General features: G+C 43.6%; 1 protein-coding gene and 1 pseudogene across 7 annotated transcripts in view; both read right to left on the bottom strand.

The window, feature by feature from the left end:
* PTPRA (protein tyrosine phosphatase receptor type A) overlaps nt 1-16,124 on the bottom strand; it is a 185,206-nt gene that overhangs the window by 18,650 nt on the left and 150,432 nt on the right. For all 7 annotated transcript variants that reach the window (XM_033840627.2, XM_019950704.3, XM_019950705.2 and 4 more), the window contains 5 exons: nt 15,901-15,991; nt 14,337-14,413; nt 6,129-6,165; nt 2,068-2,165; nt 632-751 (listed from right to left, as the gene is read on the bottom strand). In XM_033840627.2, coding sequence (XP_033696518.1) covers nt 632-751; nt 2,068-2,165; nt 6,129-6,165; nt 14,337-14,413; nt 15,901-15,991 — 423 coding nt within the window. The remainder of the gene's footprint in view (nt 1-631; nt 752-2,067; nt 2,166-6,128; nt 6,166-14,336; nt 14,414-15,900; nt 15,992-16,124) is intronic.
* LOC109552657 (proline-rich protein 13 pseudogene) lies at nt 6,128-11,456 on the bottom strand (annotated as a pseudogene).

A 16,124-nucleotide genomic window follows, 5' to 3' on the forward strand; every position in this document is an offset into this window, starting at 1 on the left:
TTCCCAGAAACCCCATGGGGTAGGCAGGCTGTTACTATTATTCACAGCCTACAGATGTGAAATGTGAAACTCAGAAAAGTTAAATGACCTGGTCTAGGTCCCAGGATTAGTAAAAGGCAAGGTCAGAACTAAAATGCAGGTCTCCTGAGTCTTGGTAAGCCCTCTTTTCATAGCACCACAGTGCCCTCAGCTGAAGGCAACCTTTGCTCAAGCCTCCAGGGTCACCCTGGAGGGTCAGGAGCAGGGCCCACCACATCCTTGATGTCAGGAGCCTTTGGGGTAAGAAAGGAGGAGAGGTAAGTCAAGTACCAGAAGATACTGGTGCAATACCTCCTGATGCACTTGGTTCATACCTAAGATGACCAAACTCCATCTCAGTAATACTTTTTCTCCCAGCCATGAAGTCATGAAAATGTTCCCCCCTTAGCTTTGACGGAAAGAAAAAAACAAGAAAAAAAAAAAAAGAAAAATCCCCTGGGAGCCCAGAACTCTGATTTCAGAGTTCGAACATTTTGCACACTCAGCAATTCCTGACCACTCTGAGTAAGATGGGGATGACTCGGCCTGTTCTGCCCTCTTAATGGTCAGCAGATTCTAAATGAGAACCAAGAAAGGAGGTAGGAGACAGTACCTGTTGAATGCAGAATTTCCGCACTGTGTAGTCCACCAGTACGGTCACATCCTCTACTGACACACGGATATTCCCATAGGTCCAGCAGCCTTGGTCTGGCCAGTACTGGGCGCACTTACACTGGAAAGAAACAGACATGCACCCCCCTGACCTGAGACCTCCCGCCCACAACAGGTGCAAAGGGCCCTAAAGAAAAGGACCACAAAAGCCCAGACTAAAATCCTCAGAAAGCCCTATGGCCTCTTCTCTCACCTCAGTCAGCTACAGACTTATTTAACTGTTCCTTTTTTTTTGCCATGCCATGCGGCTTGCAGGATCTCAGCTCCCTGACCAGAGACTGAACCCAGGCCACAGCAGTGCCCACAATCCTAACCACCAGGCCACCAAGGAACTCCTTAACTGTTCTTTTTTTAAGTTCCTCAGCTTCTATCCTGTTTAGCACAATCTCTTAACTTATGCAGAGCCCCAGCAGCCCTATACTTCTCACTCTTTCCCACCTCTAGTCTCTCAGTTCAGGGCAAATCGGAAGCCATTTTACCTACAAAATCTGTACTTCCACAATATCCTAGGTCATGCTCTAGGGGTAAGTCTGTCTGATGCCCTGGAATGAGCAACCTTCTATGAGGGAGTTCACCAGGGTGGATTGATGCAGACTGTAAAACCTGCCACGAGAGGCCCAAGGCCTTCTCTGGTTGACTAGGCCTTGGACAGCTCCCAAGAGCCAGAGGTAGGGTTGGAGAAAATGAACCTAAAGCCCAGCCCTAAAGCTATCCCTCCTAAGCCAATCAATACATCCAACAGCCCAGTGTGGGTATCAGGTTGACTCTAGGGCCATCCTGGAGAGAGACTATCCCGAATTGGGATTCCTCTCTGGGGCCTGATCCAGGACTCAGGACTGGTGTTGGCTGTGGCCCAGTGATGGAGCTGACCAGGCATGGACTTGGCAGTCACAGAAAGAAAAGAACCAGTCAGAAGGCTGCCTGAAGGATCAGTTCAGGGGCTCACATTTCCTTGTGCCCTGCAGGGTCTCAGTTCATACGGCTCCCTCTGCTATCTCAGGAGGAGGAACAAAACAAAAACAAAAACAAAAAAACCAGGGGAGTGAGGGACTAGAGAAGCCAGGGGAGAAAAGCCCCACTGTGACTTTTCCTTGTCTAATGGCCCAAGTCTTTCTTCCAGGATGTTTTGGATCTAAGGTGAGCTGTTTGGTCACCAGACACAGGGTGTGCCCTAGGTATACCTCTGAGTTCATCGGAGGCTTCCAGGCCACAGGAAAGTGTAGTAGGCACATTGGCCTGGGTCCTGTCTGGATGAATGACAGGCACAGAAGCCACAAAGGGTGGAAAGCCTAGGCTCAAACACAGAACTCCAGCAAAGCAGTCCCTCTGTTGGTCATGCCTGTATCAGGGGCCATTCTATCTAATTTCTCCACTCACCTCCTTTCTCTCCTTCAGATTGGTCACCATGACAATGGTGGCTGTGTTTTGTTCCCAGATCATCCTCCAGAAATCATTCACCGTTTCTTCTTTTGGTCCTATAGTAGCCAAGAGCAAAGATGAGAACACACACCAAGAGGAAGAAAGATGCTGGGAAACTGGGAACGTTCATTCCTGACTTTTGGAAGCCTGTGCCCACATGCCCCCAGCTAAATATATCATCCATCTACCCATCCACCTACCTACTAACTGAACATTTCCTGTGTATCCACCATGTATGTGCCAGGCACTTCACTAGGGAGTGAAGTGGGGATGTGAGGTTCTTAAAATAAAAAGAGAACACATGAACAATGTTTCCCAAGGATGCTATAGTTGAGGATTAGAAATCACGACCCCTACAGAATACCTATGTTATGGGCGAGATAGTGAGCTATGTCCTTTATATCTCATTTACTCCTTCTTACCATGCTCTGAGGTGGGTGTCATTAACCAGAGAGGTTGGGTAAATTGCTTAGGCTGAAATTTAAAACTTACATCCCACACAGCCTTTTCCAGAAAGTCACTAGAAGGGCACAAAGAATAAGAAAAAAGTGGGATCTAACACAGGAGAGAGACTAACAGAATTTCCAGGGTGTTGGTAAAGGGAAGGCTCAGGATAATTTCTCTGCCAGAGGCTAGATCAATCCAGAATGGAACTGAAGGAAAAAGGTTCTAGAAGGACCCCAAGATAAAAAATTAAACTAAAAAAATTAAACCTCATGTATCTGAGGGTACTGAGAGGAAATATATACTTCTAGCAAAGAGTTTAAAAGAAAAAAAATCAGTGCTAGGTATATAAAGAACTAAGTGAATAAGGAAAAAAGGCAATTATTAACTCTTGGGAAAGAGGGAAACCAAAAACTGTACCAAAAAATTATATAATATTATGTGCTTAAGCTGTGAATAATATTGGCATAGTAATAAGAATGTAAATAACAAGTATTATCTTCACCACAAATTGTGATTTAACTCCACTAGGAGAATGGGGAAAAGGGACATGTCTGTCTGAGTGTGAGGTAGTTTGTAAGAGGATTAAATAAGTTATCTATAATAAGAAAAAGTCAACAGATAAAAATGGCTGCTTTAGACTAAAAAAGTTTAGACGAAAGGGGGGAGAACTTTGTTTTTATAGACTTGTAATACCTTTTGACTTTCTTAAAATTTGTATTCCCTTTGGTAAAAAGAAAAATATTAAAAAGAAAAACAAATAATGACAGAAGTGGACACATAGTGGAAAGATGTACAGAGGTGGAATTATTTCACTGCCTGGCAAGGTCAGGAAATATCTCCTGGAGGAGATGACATTTGAGCCATATGTTAGGACAGATAAAGTAGATGGGAGTCTAGAAAGGAGGCATAGGGAGAAGAGGTACTCCAGGCAGAGGTGCAGGGGGCTAGCAGCAAGTAAGAGCATGAGACATCCAGGGACTGTAAGGAGTTCAGTGAGGTCACTGTGTAGGGTGTGTAGAAGGTAGAAGATGAAGCTAGAAAGATAGGTGAGGTACCAGGATCTAAAGGGATGGAGGCCAGGCTAAGGAAGGCTTGTTTTACAGATAATGAAAAATCATTCTAGGATTTTCATGAGAGTCTGACAAAAATTTTGCATTAAGAAAGGCCATTCTGGTGGAAGGAATCCAAGGAGCAAAGCTAGGATCCAGAGGGATCAGTCAGTAGGCTGCTGCAACAGAGCTGGAAGAAGAGATGAGAGTAAGGAAGTGTGTCAGAGAAGGCAGATTTTGGAGAGAGAAACAAGAGGACTAGTCATATGTAAAGCAAGGGACAGGTAGGAGATCTGGATGACCCCAAATCTGGTTTGGTTGATTAGGTAGATTACATTCCAGTCACCATGAATATAGATTACATTCCAGTCTCTTAAGAACAGAGGAGAAAAAGCAGCTTTGGGGCAAGGAAGAGTCACGTTTCAGTTCCTGATGTTGAATCTAGAGTCTGTGGGGGTATTCAAGCGGAAGAGAACAAAAAAATGTGGCTCTGGAGCTCAAGAGAGGCAGCAGCCAGTCAAACAGAGGTGGGTATTAGATGAGGTCTCTCAAAGAGGATACAGAGGGGGAGGAGCAAAGAAGGGGTCAAACACAGAACGCTGGGGATCTTCAAGCATTATTCAAGTTCAGACAGAACAAAAAGCCCAGGAGGCAGAAGGATGGACAGAAATGTGCCATGAAAGACAAGAATGGAGTTTCAAGGGAAGTAGTCATCCACAGTATTGAAGAGAAACTATACTTAAGGGGCAGAAAGAAGAATAAGAGCTAGAGAAACAATATTTTGAAAAGTGAGAAAAATCAAGAGAACTGAATGGCAGGAAATAACAGGAGGGTTTCAAGGAGTGTTAAGTACTGTGGAGAAGTTCAAGAGGGAGGGAGTCTGAGAAAAGGCTAACAGGGAAATCAAAGGTGAACTTAATTTAAGAACTATTTTAGCATCAACAAGGCCCCATGACAAACAAAGAGAGGATGAGATTATATGTGGTTGTTGGTGCCAAAATCATCACTGAGTAGGTGGTAGCTGAGGTGGGCCTTGAAGGGTGGACCTGAACTGACAGATGGCTACAGAGGGAGGGAAAGTGGGGTCCAGTTAGGCAAGGGCCAGGTCCTGGTGGGAGACTACAAGGGCAAGGAAGATCTAAGACTTCTGACCACCTCTGCCTCATGTTACCTCTATCCCTATTTTATCACGATCACAGTACTGTCCAACAGAACTTTCTGTGATGATGGAAATGTTTCATATCTGCACTAATATGGTAGCCTCTAGCCACATGTAGCTATTGAGCCTTAAAATGTGACTAGCGTGCAGGCTTCCCTGGTGGCGCAGTGGTTGAGAGTCTGCCTGCCGATGCAGGGGAACGGGTTTGTACCCCAGTCCGGGAAGATCCCACATGCCGTGGAGCGGCTGGGCCCGTGAGCCATGGCCGTTGAGCCTGCGTGTCTGGAGACTGTGCTCCGCAACGGGAGAGGCCACAACAGTGAGAGGCCCGCGTACCAAAAAAAAAAAAAAGTGACTAGTGTGATTGAAGAACTGGATTTAAAATTTTATTTTATTTTATTATTTTTTGGCCTCGCCACATGGCTTGCGGGGTCTTAGTTCCACACCCAGGGATTGAGCCCTGGGCCCTCAGCAGTGAAAGCACAGAGTCCTAACCACTGGACCACCAGGGAGCTCCCCCAAATTTTATTTTAAATAGCCACATGTGGTCAGTGGCTACCGTATTGAACACGATAGACACTTACCAAAGTTCCTGTTTATTTTGCTATAAATTATCCTCTACCAACTAAAGGCTCCAAAAAGGCAGAGACCATATTCTGTTTTATTCCCCTACATATCCCCATCACCTAGGCCAGTGCCTGGCACATAATATTAATAAATGGTCAATAAATATTTGTTGAGTGATTAAATAAATGGGCTTTGATGGACCATAATAACATCAATTACTTTTTAGTGCTGCAAACATCAAGATTTTTATTTTGCTAGGATCCCAAAGGTGAGGACACTTGTTAGAACTTCAGGCTATGGAAACGTGTGCAAAGCATGTATAGGACCATGGCATTGGGTCCCTGCTCTGAGGGTTCTTAGACCACTTATCTGTGTATAATAGTGGAGCTCAGGCCCATGAGTGGGAGGAGGAGATGAGTCAGCCTGGACCAGTGAGGTGGCCAATCCTCTTTGGAGACTAAATCCAAATTCAAATTCTGAGCAGCCTGGTTTGAACTTAAGTTTCCCAAATGACCTCAAGACAGAGAACCTCATTAGACTGTGTTGTATGTGTGTGTATAGCCTTTTCCAGTATTTTTTATGCACATATATAAAAGAATTTCTTTCAAAGGATCCCTGGACACTAAGTCATCAAGATGAAGGCCCTTAGTTATAAACCTGCAAGGTAGATTATATTTTTTTCAGGTGGTAATAATTACAGAAAAGCTAATATATCTGAGTAATCTATTAGCATTTGGAAGAAAAATCCCAAATCCATTCATGGTTAAGCCTAAGAGTAAAAAATTATCTTACTTTACCTTGTGCAGCAATGAATTTGTTCTTTTCTTGGTAGCCCTGGGGGTGGGGTGGGAGAGTAGAGGAGAAACAGAAAGTGAAAACCCAAAAATGGATAGGAATGAAATTCTCCAGACTCCCAACCAGTTTACAAAGCCTTCCTTGTGAAAAGGTCCAGGCAATTAACAAGGATTTCCATTCTAGAAATTTTAATGGGATTAGCTTTGGATAGCAGGAAGCAAAGATTACATGGTCTAGGCAGTCTTCTTAAAGTGAATTATTAGCAAACATTAGTATAAGAACATCCAAATAACAACTCCTAGGCTAGACCCTGTTCTGATGCTCTCTTAGTTGCTGACAATCTGGGTCTTGGTGTTACTGGGTAGGAACCCTCCAAGTCAGAAGCATGTGAAGCTGGGCCCACACGAGGAAGGAAAAAGGGTTATTTTCTTGCTGATGCTGTACCCAGGTGCAAAAGTTTTCGGGGAATAGCCCATGGGTATGGTGTAACAGCTCCCAGTGTTTGACAAGAGGGTTCTCCATTACAGGAAGTGGGAGACAAAGAAGTCAAGGAGCCTGGGGACGTCACTTAATAGATAAGGAGCCTCTGAAAAACTGACACTGGCAGTAACTTTCTTTACTGTTTAGTCATACATCTTTTCAACCTCATTGTTTAAATATAGTGTTCACTTGAGACGTCCCAGGTAAGTGAAAAATCATTTGACTTAAGGATTGTAAATCACCTTCTGCCTCTCTCAGACAGCACTAAGATGGGCAATGAGGGAGGCAACTTCATGGATGGGATACCATACCAAGGTGATGATGTGAAATACTAGTCTGCAAGGCAGTGGCAGAATAAAGGAGGGGGCCGAGTCTGAGAAGCCGCTTCCTATTCCAGCTCAAACAAGGGCAGGGCAGGGTTGCTTCCCAGCACTGGAGAAAGCTTTAGGCCTCAATATGGACATGTTTAGAGTTAACAATAAGAAGCTTGTTAAAATTTTTATTAAGAGGAATTCTCCAAAAGTTTTTAACCACTAGAAGATGGAAACTGATAAAGCCTTAATTCAGGATGCTGCATTCTGCCTATAGCACTAAACTTGTAATTAAAACTGAGAAGCTCTTAGAGTATGTTACGCCGTATAATACGCTTGCTTCAGGAGAAGCTGCGGCCAAGTTCTCACTGGAGCATGTGGGTCATGAATAGCTTAAAAGCACTGTTGGAAGGCCCAGCCCCAAAGTGCTTCCCGCTCCATCTTTACCAGTAGTGTGTTATATATCCCCCATGAAAACATGCCTACATAGTGATATGCTGACATTGCTCAACCAATCAGGAATAACTAGAATGAGGCAAAACTACTGATTCCTTGTGTTATGTTCAAGGGAAAGATGAAATGTGGCTCCCTGGTTCCTGAGACATCTTTGGATTCTGAAAGTCAAATGCCAAGTTGGCTCTAGGTGGCACCTACATTCCTACCAGTTTAAAAACAAAAACAAAACACTTCCAAAGCCCCTCTATACCCTTAGACACCTCAAGGTGAGAGAGGAAGCTGGTCCTCCTAAGACTCCAGGAGGGAAGCCCAGTTGGCATCTGTACTGTCTATTTCATCTTCTCCTGTTACCAATGTCAGGTTCACTTTCAGACCTTTGTATTCTCCAAACCACAGAACCCATCCCCCGTGCCTACTGCCACCACTCTGTGGTGCCTGACACCACCTCTCTTCAAGATACATGTGTGATCTTGGTTCTGTGTGCAAAAAGGGCTTGGTAAATGATTGTCAGGGGGTGGGAATGGGGAGTAACTGTATATGGACAAGAAGCTTCTTTCTGGGGTGAGCAAAAAGTTCTAAAACTAAGAGGCAATAGCTAAAAGGTACAGCGTTTCTCTTCTGAGGTGATGAAAATGTTCTAAAATTGGTCATAGTTGCACGTATCTGTGAATATACTGAAAACCACTGAATTGTAAATTTTAAGTGGGTGAAAATTATGGTATGTAAATTGCATCAATAAAGCCACTAACAAAGTTCTAAAACAATTATAGTGATGACAGCATAACTTGGTAAACTTACTAAAAATCACTGAATTCTACATTTTAAATGTTTGAATTTCTGTTATATAAACTGTACCTCAATCATGTTGGGAGGAAAAAAGGGTTTCGTAAGTGTAACTGGCAGCTCACAACAAATGGCCACAATTTGTTTCAGCAAAAGTTATTGCCTGCCCCTATACTCCAAGCCCTAAGGACATCTGCTCCTTCTTTCCCACCGGATCTCTCATCTGCACTCAACCCCGTTGACCACCTAACACTTCTCCATGCTTTACTCTTTGCCCTCTGAGGTGCTCTTCTCTCCTGGTCTCCTTCTGTCTCACTAATGAGCACCTCTTGCCCAGTGTGCCTTGGCTGAGGTTTGTGGGCTCCAGGGCCCACTCTTTCTCTAATGACTTCAAAGGCCATGGCTTTGGAATCTCTCCCCTGAGCTCAGATTAATGATGCCCAACTATGCTGGATATATCCACATGGATTACCCTATACTCTTTTTTTTTTTTTAAAACAAGAAAGGTATAGGTTGTTTTTTTCCCCCATAATTAAATTTGCACAGCATCTCCCCAAGCATAAGTATTACAAAAGAATGTAAAAAATCACATTTTACACATTTACACAATGTGTATAAAAAAATCACATGTCTTCAGCATTTAGCTCAAATCTCACCATCTTCAAAAACTAGATCTCTTGCAAAACTCATCAGCTAAAAGTTCTATCAAAGCACTGCGAAGATGGCCTTTGCTAGCCCATGGCAATCCTTCTCCCATTTTCCCTCGCGAGTTAGGGCTGAATAGCAGAGTGAGGCTCAGATTGCGGACGTGAGGTGGGGAGGGACACAAGGGCTAATTTTCCCCAGTACAAGACGGCATCTAAAGCTTGATGGGCGAGAAGAACTGGAGAGACTGGAGGAAAGGGTCCAGGCCCTGTATTCAGTCAGAGTCACTGCTGGAAGAGGAGGAATGCTTGCCATGCTTATGGTGTTTCTGCTTCTTTTTATGAGCGTTCTTCATTTTCTTCTGCATCTTCTTGTCCATTACCATTCCTGGTCCTACCATGCCAGGAGCCAACGCCAGGGTCAGGTGGTGGGTATGGAGGGGGGTAGGGACCTGAGGGTTGGCATCCTGGATACCCTAGCTGTGGCATAGATGACAAGGCCCACCAGGGGGAAAAGCTGGATTCCCCTGGGGTGCTCCTGGGGGAGTGGGAAAGGGGTCTGGAGGAAAGGTCGGGTTGGCAGGTGGTAGATGAGCAGGATTGCAACCTCCAGGGTACCCGATGTTAGAGGGCTGTGGATATGGCCCTGGCTGCCCAGCACTGGGTTTCCACATGTTCGGGTGTTTCCTCCAGCCCAGAAATGGAGAAAGAAGGAAACTCCACCCTAAATACACTCTACAGAGTATCATCCTATATTCTCTCATGTATTAGTCAATCACCATATCCTGCTAAATTCTACCTCCAAAGTGGTTTTTACTTTGATGCATCTTCTCCAACCCTTCTACCCTCACCATTTGTAGCACGCTACTGTAACAGCCCTCAATCGGCCCTTCCTAAATCCATGTTGCACACGGTAACCCGAGTGATCAATATACAAATGTGGCTATATCGCTCCTTGTCTTTAACACCTTTCAATGTTATCCCATTGCCTAGAAATCAAAACTCTTAGCTGGGGACTTCCCTGGTGGCGCAGTGGTTAAGAATCTGCCTGCCAATGCAGGGGACACGGGTTCAAGCCCTGGTCTGGGAAGATCCCACATGCTGCGGAGCAACTAAACCTGTGTGCCACAACTACTGAGCCTGTGCTCTAGAGCCCACAAGCCACAGCGGCTGAGCCTGTGTGCCACAACTGCTGAAGCCTGCGCACCTAGAGCCCGTGCTCCGCAACAAGAGAAGCCACCGCGATGAGAAGCCCACGCATCACAACAAAGAGTAGCCCCTGCTTGCCACAACTAGAAAAAGTCCACGCGCAGCAATGAAGACCCAACGCAGCCAAAAATAAATAAAAAACAAAAACAAAAACTCTAAGCTGTACTGAAAATTTGTAGATACTGTAAGGTGACTCAATCAGCACCCAGCCCCACCCACTTCTAGCTTGACTTTCTTTCTATAGAGGCTGAAAAACTAAAAGCTAAATTCACTAGACTCTCTTGCAGCTCAGTTCTGCCTAAGCACCCAGTTTCTTCCTAGCAGTCCCACATAAGACTTGGGATAGAAGTGAGCAATGTGAGATGGTGACTGTGCTAGGAAGATCTGGTCTTTGGGCAAGCATGGCAGCGGAAGCATTGAGTTCTTCTGTAGCACCTCTGCAGGGGTTTCACTACGAGAGTCATACGGGGTAGTTGGTAGTAGTTGGGGTAGCTCTGTTCCTGGTGACTCTCCCACAGATTCTGTAAGTCACCCACTATCTTATAATAAACCCCTTCCTGTTGAAAAGAATAGACAGAAAGTGGACTCTTGTCATCTTCAACCAAGAACCCCAACAGACACACTTGACATTCAATGCCTTCTAAGATCGAGTTCCTACCAATCCCCCAAGCCTCATCTCCCATGACTTCCCATCTTATATCTTATAACTAAGACTACTGTTTCCAGTCTCTGACTTTGTTCATACTTCTCTTTTTGCTTTGAAGTTTCTGCCCATCTTTCTTCTCTTGAATTCAGACCTACCCTTCAATATTCAGCTCTACTGGCTCATCAGGTTGGCTGAATGTTTCTTTCTCTAAGTCCCAAAGACTCTGGGAATACCTCCTTCACACATGTTGCACACTAAAGGTTATGATCTACCTGTAGGTAGATCACACTAGGGACCATATCTTATCTCTGTAACCTTGGAGCGTACCCCCAGTGCTTACCACACAGCAGGTGAACAAAAAATTTTGACTGAATTTAATAAACCTAAATCTTCTTTAATCCCTGACTCTTACTAATGGTTAACCATAAGCTTTTTCCTGCTTTTCTATTTTCACTGAGTTCATAAGTACCTCCAATTTAACCCTCTTCATCTAAACTTTCATATTACCTATTAATAACCTCCAATAACCATCAAGCCTTTATAGGATGCCCTATTGTGAGCTCCAACTAAGCATGGCCAAAGGAGAAGGCTTGTTTCCTTCTAGTGCCTTGCTTATCATGACCATGAATAGACCCATCTTACTTGCTTACCAGCCTTAACATCCAACTTACTTTTGTCTGTCTTCACCTTCAATGTGGGAAGGAGCCAAACTGGTTACGGTGACAGACACTGCTGGTCACTAACTGAAAAGCTATTCCTTCCCTTTCTTTCTTGCCATCAAAACCATGCTTTTGTTCAGACATTTACCTTTCATTGGCTTGGAAGGTGGTCATTCCTCAGCCCCAGAAGGGTAAATCATGATAATTCTCAGCACCCTAGCCAGTGACTGGAGAGAGGGTGTAAGCATGTGATCCAATCCTGGCCTGCGGGCTCTGAAGGGCACTGTACCGGAGAGGCTTCTGAGAAAGGTCATGCCCCTAATAAAAAGAAAAGCATAGGGCTTCCCTGGTGGCGCAGTGGTTGAGAGTCCACCTGCTGATGCAGGGGACGTGGGTTCGTGCCCCGGTCCGGGAAGATCCCACATGCCGTGGAGCGGCTGCACCCGTGAGCCATGGCCGCTGAGCCTGCGCGTCCGGAGCCTGTGCTCCGCAATGAGAGAGGCCACAGCAGTGAGAGGCCCGCGTACCACAAAAAAAAAAAAAAAAAAAAAAAGAAAAGCATATGCAGAAATTCTCCACCTCCTCCTCCTCCTCTATGTTGTGTTTATAAGAAACGTTTGGAACTGCTGTAGCCGTCTTGTGAGCAAGAGACAATGCCAATAGGCTGAAGATATGAGTAGAAAGATGGAAACACCTGGTTTCTTAAGGATGTCACTGAGTCACAGACTCAGCCCACCCCAGAACTGCTATACACCTGCCTTCGGATTAAATGAGAAGTAAATGTTCCTGTGTAGACCACTTCTAGCTGAGTATTCTGTTACCTGCAGATGGAAACATTCTGATATTGCTATACTCTTCCATATAATGTTAAACTCAACCTGTTCCTCCCAACCACTTCATCATAATCTTTGATCTAAATCCTGGGACTCTTAGCTGGTTACTAACCTTTTTCCATTTTCCTTATCTATTACATCAATCATTTCTACCAGGGTTCCTTTCCTTCTAACTATAAACATATGACCATCACTAAGAAACATATACAGGAATTTCAGCAAATCCATACTCGTGAGGGTGCCTGCACTACTCCATTTCTGAAGTCCATCTGATAGCCTATTTTTTAGCCACGGCCCCTTGTTCTTCCATCTTTCTCCTTTTCCTATCCCAAGACTGCTCTTTCAATTTCTTGAGACCTAGTCCTTGATCCCTTCCTTTCTCTACTGAACCTGAAGCCCTCGGCTGACTACTCGAAGCAACAACTGACTTCCCTAGCCCTTTTGTCTGAGTACCACATGTTTTCTGCATATCACCAATCCTAGGGTACAACTGGAGAAAATCACACAACTGAGGCCCCTATATATCAAAGATTTACATCTTAGGTAGTTCCTCGGTGCAGCTAAACATGCTTTTTTCATGCCCTTTTCAGTATTCTTTCTTACTGACTTCAGTACTCTCATGTCACAGTCCCATCCTCCCTTTTCAGCAGATAACCTTGACTTTACTTCTTAGAAAAAACAGACGAGTTCCCTCAGCTTGATTTATTCACACCTACAAACCACCTCTATCTATTCTATATTCCTTTACCATCAGTCTCAGAGGAAAAAACATCCTTTCTTATGTTCAACGCTAATCTCTCCATGAGTATTCTTTTAAAAAAAATTGTGGTAAGGGACTTCCCTGGCGGTCCAGTGGTTAAGAATCCGCCTTCCAATGCAGGGGACGTGGGTTTGATCCCTGGTTGGGGAACTAAGATCCCACATGCTGTGGGCCAACTAAGCCCGCACACCTCAACTAGACAGCCTGCGTGCTGCAAACTATAGAGCCCATGTGCTCTGGAGCCTGCGCGCCACAACTAGAGAGAAGTCTGTGTGCCACAACTAGAGAGAAGCCTGTGCGCCACAACTAGAGAGAAGCCCTCGCACCATAACGAAGTTTCCCACATGCCGCAACTAAGATCCGATGCAGCCAAAAAAAAAAAAAAAAAAATTGTGGTAAAATATACGTAACATAAAACTGATCATTTCAGCCATTTTTAAGTGTACAGGTCTGTGGCATTAAGTTTATTCACATTGTTGGGCAACCATCACCACCATCCATCTCTAAAACTTCTGCATCTTCCTCAGCTAAAACTCTGTACCCATTAAATGATAATTCCCTTCTCCTCCCTCCCTCTAGCCCCTGGCAACCACCGTTCTACCTTCTGTTTTAATAAATTTGACTACTCTAGGTACCTCATATAAGTGGAATTATACAATATTTATTGTTTTGTGACTGGCTTATTTCACTTACCATAATGTCTTCGAAATTCATCCATGTTATAGCATGTGTCAGAATTTCTTCCCCTTTTAAGGCTAAATAATATTCCATTGCATGTATATGCCACATTTTACCTATTCATTCTTCCACTGATGGAACCTGGGTTGCTACCACCTTTTGGCTATTGTGATTAATGCTGCTATGATCATGGGTGTACAAATTCCATCAGTATTCTCTTCATGCTTCAGTAGTCAGGCTTGCTCTCTCTAGCTCCTTGCTTGCTCTCTCTCTTCCTTTCAAACTCTCTCTTTACTGGTTCCCTCCCGTCAGCCTATAAAACATACTCAAGTCTCGCACACCATCTCTATAAACATTCTCTAAATCACCCCTAAAAACCTTTCAGTTTCAGCTCTTCTCTCAATTCATAGTAGACATGACTAACCAGACTTACCCGGAGTCAGATATTCTAGTCCTGTTTGGAGGACAAGGTGTGCTTTTGTTCTTAGTTATCTGAATAAGCTCAATAAAGGATTCACTGACTCTTACAGAAAAGTATACATTTAGGTTCAGATTTCTGCATGGGAAAATTTTGGGAATGATGACAGGTAAACATAAGAATACATTTTAAACTGTCTGATCTTTAAAAAAATTTTTTCAGTCTTTTAAAAAAATCAGACTCCTCCGGGAAAAACTGAAATGACAAATATTCCTTCTAACATGCAGCTGAGAAGGAATCAAGGAAATAATGAGAAAAGCTCAAGTTCCTTACATTGATGAATGAAGCATTGATGTAATCAGAATCTGGAACTCCTTCAACTGGTGTCAGATGGACTCTAGAATGGTCATCTAGAAAAAAAAATTTTTTTTTTCAATTAAATTCAATTTTATTTTTCACTGGTCCCAATGCAACCAGGCCAGTTGTGACATCTATGACTATGTGTAGAGAGACACACAAGTATAAAGTTGTCACTGCAGCACTATTTATAACAGCAAAAATTCAGACACATCTCAACCATCATTAGGGGACTAAGTTAAATAAATTAAGATATATCCATAATATGGAATAGTAAGCAGTTGATAAAAAGGAAAGTGAACACTTCTGTTTCTTGACAATTACCAGTACATATATCGGTACATATATATACCAATACACCAATACATTTCTCTATATTATAGTCATTTCAGGTATATAGCATTATAGTTCAACATCTGTAATAACTATAGTGATCACCACCACAAGTCTAGCTACCATCCACCACCATACAGTAGGAACCCCCCACCAATCCATTTCACCCACCTCCAACCCCCTTCCCCTCTGGTAACCAACAATCTGTTCTCTGTATCTATGAGTTTGTGTTTGTTTTGTTGTTTTGTTTTGTTTTTTTAGATTCCACATGAGTGAAATCATATGGTATTTATCTTTCTCCATCTGACTTATTTTCCAATATATATTGGGAAAAAAAAGAAAAAAGAGCAATGTATACAGCATACCAGTTATACTAAAAATATATAATATATATACATGCATTTATACACAAATAAGACATAAGTATCTGTAAATGCCTAGTACAGTGGTCTTTAATATATTATGCACCCAAAACTGCACCAGGAATTATTTAAAGGATGAGTTTTTAAAAAAAGCAATTATAAAAGATAAAGCAGGGCTTCCCTGGTGGCGCAGTGGTTGAGAGTCCACCTGCCGATGCAAGGGACACGGGATCGTGCCCCAGTCCGGGAAGATCCCACATGCTGCGGAGCGGCTGCGCCCGTGAGCCGTGGCCGCTGGGCCTGCGCGTCCGGAGCCTGTGCTCCGCAACGGGAGAGGCCACAACAGTGAGAGGCCCGCGTACCGCAAAAAAAAAAAAAAGCAAAGTTCAAACATTTTGCTCTCACATCCCACTAGATTATGCATATTCCATTCTGGAGACCACTAACCTAGAAAAATGTCTGTTAGGTTATAGATAAACTGATTAGCAATGGCTAACTCTGGGAAGGAGTTACGAAGAGAACTCTGAATTGGAATTTCTTTGCAATGAGCAACAAAAAACCCCCACAACAACCATGCACTTGCTGTCTGGTCTTAGTGAAACTGCTCTCCTTAACTTCCCAGAAACTTTAGGCCTGCCTTAAAAAACCTGGTCAAGCACCCCTACTGACTTTATGAGCACCTGGGGTTGCCTGGGGAGCCATAAAGGCTCTTTCAGTCCAAAGGCTTGACTCTATTCTTATTACCAGCCTTCCTATGATCAATTACAAGATTCTTTCCATCCTCAGAAAATCTGGCTACAGATGCAGTTTCAGGTTACATCCCAAGAAACCCTACAAACACTCACAAGGCAAGATGTTTACATATCGATTTTTTTCCTTGTTCTCCTCCTTGGAGGCAGCTTCACAGGTGGCCTGGATAGGACAAGCAGGGAGAGCCTGAAAGGTTAAGAGAAATTACAGAAGTTATTAAAAGGGATAAACACCAAACATGTAAACTGCTGCACCATACTCTGACCTGGCAGCAAGTTCTACCTTTTCTTAGGGGGGAAAAGATGTGCCCAGGTGAATA

This window comes from Tursiops truncatus, chromosome 15, assembly GCF_011762595.2.
Source record: "Tursiops truncatus isolate mTurTru1 chromosome 15, mTurTru1.mat.Y, whole genome shotgun sequence".
NCBI lineage: Eukaryota > Metazoa > Chordata > Mammalia > Artiodactyla > Delphinidae > Tursiops > Tursiops truncatus.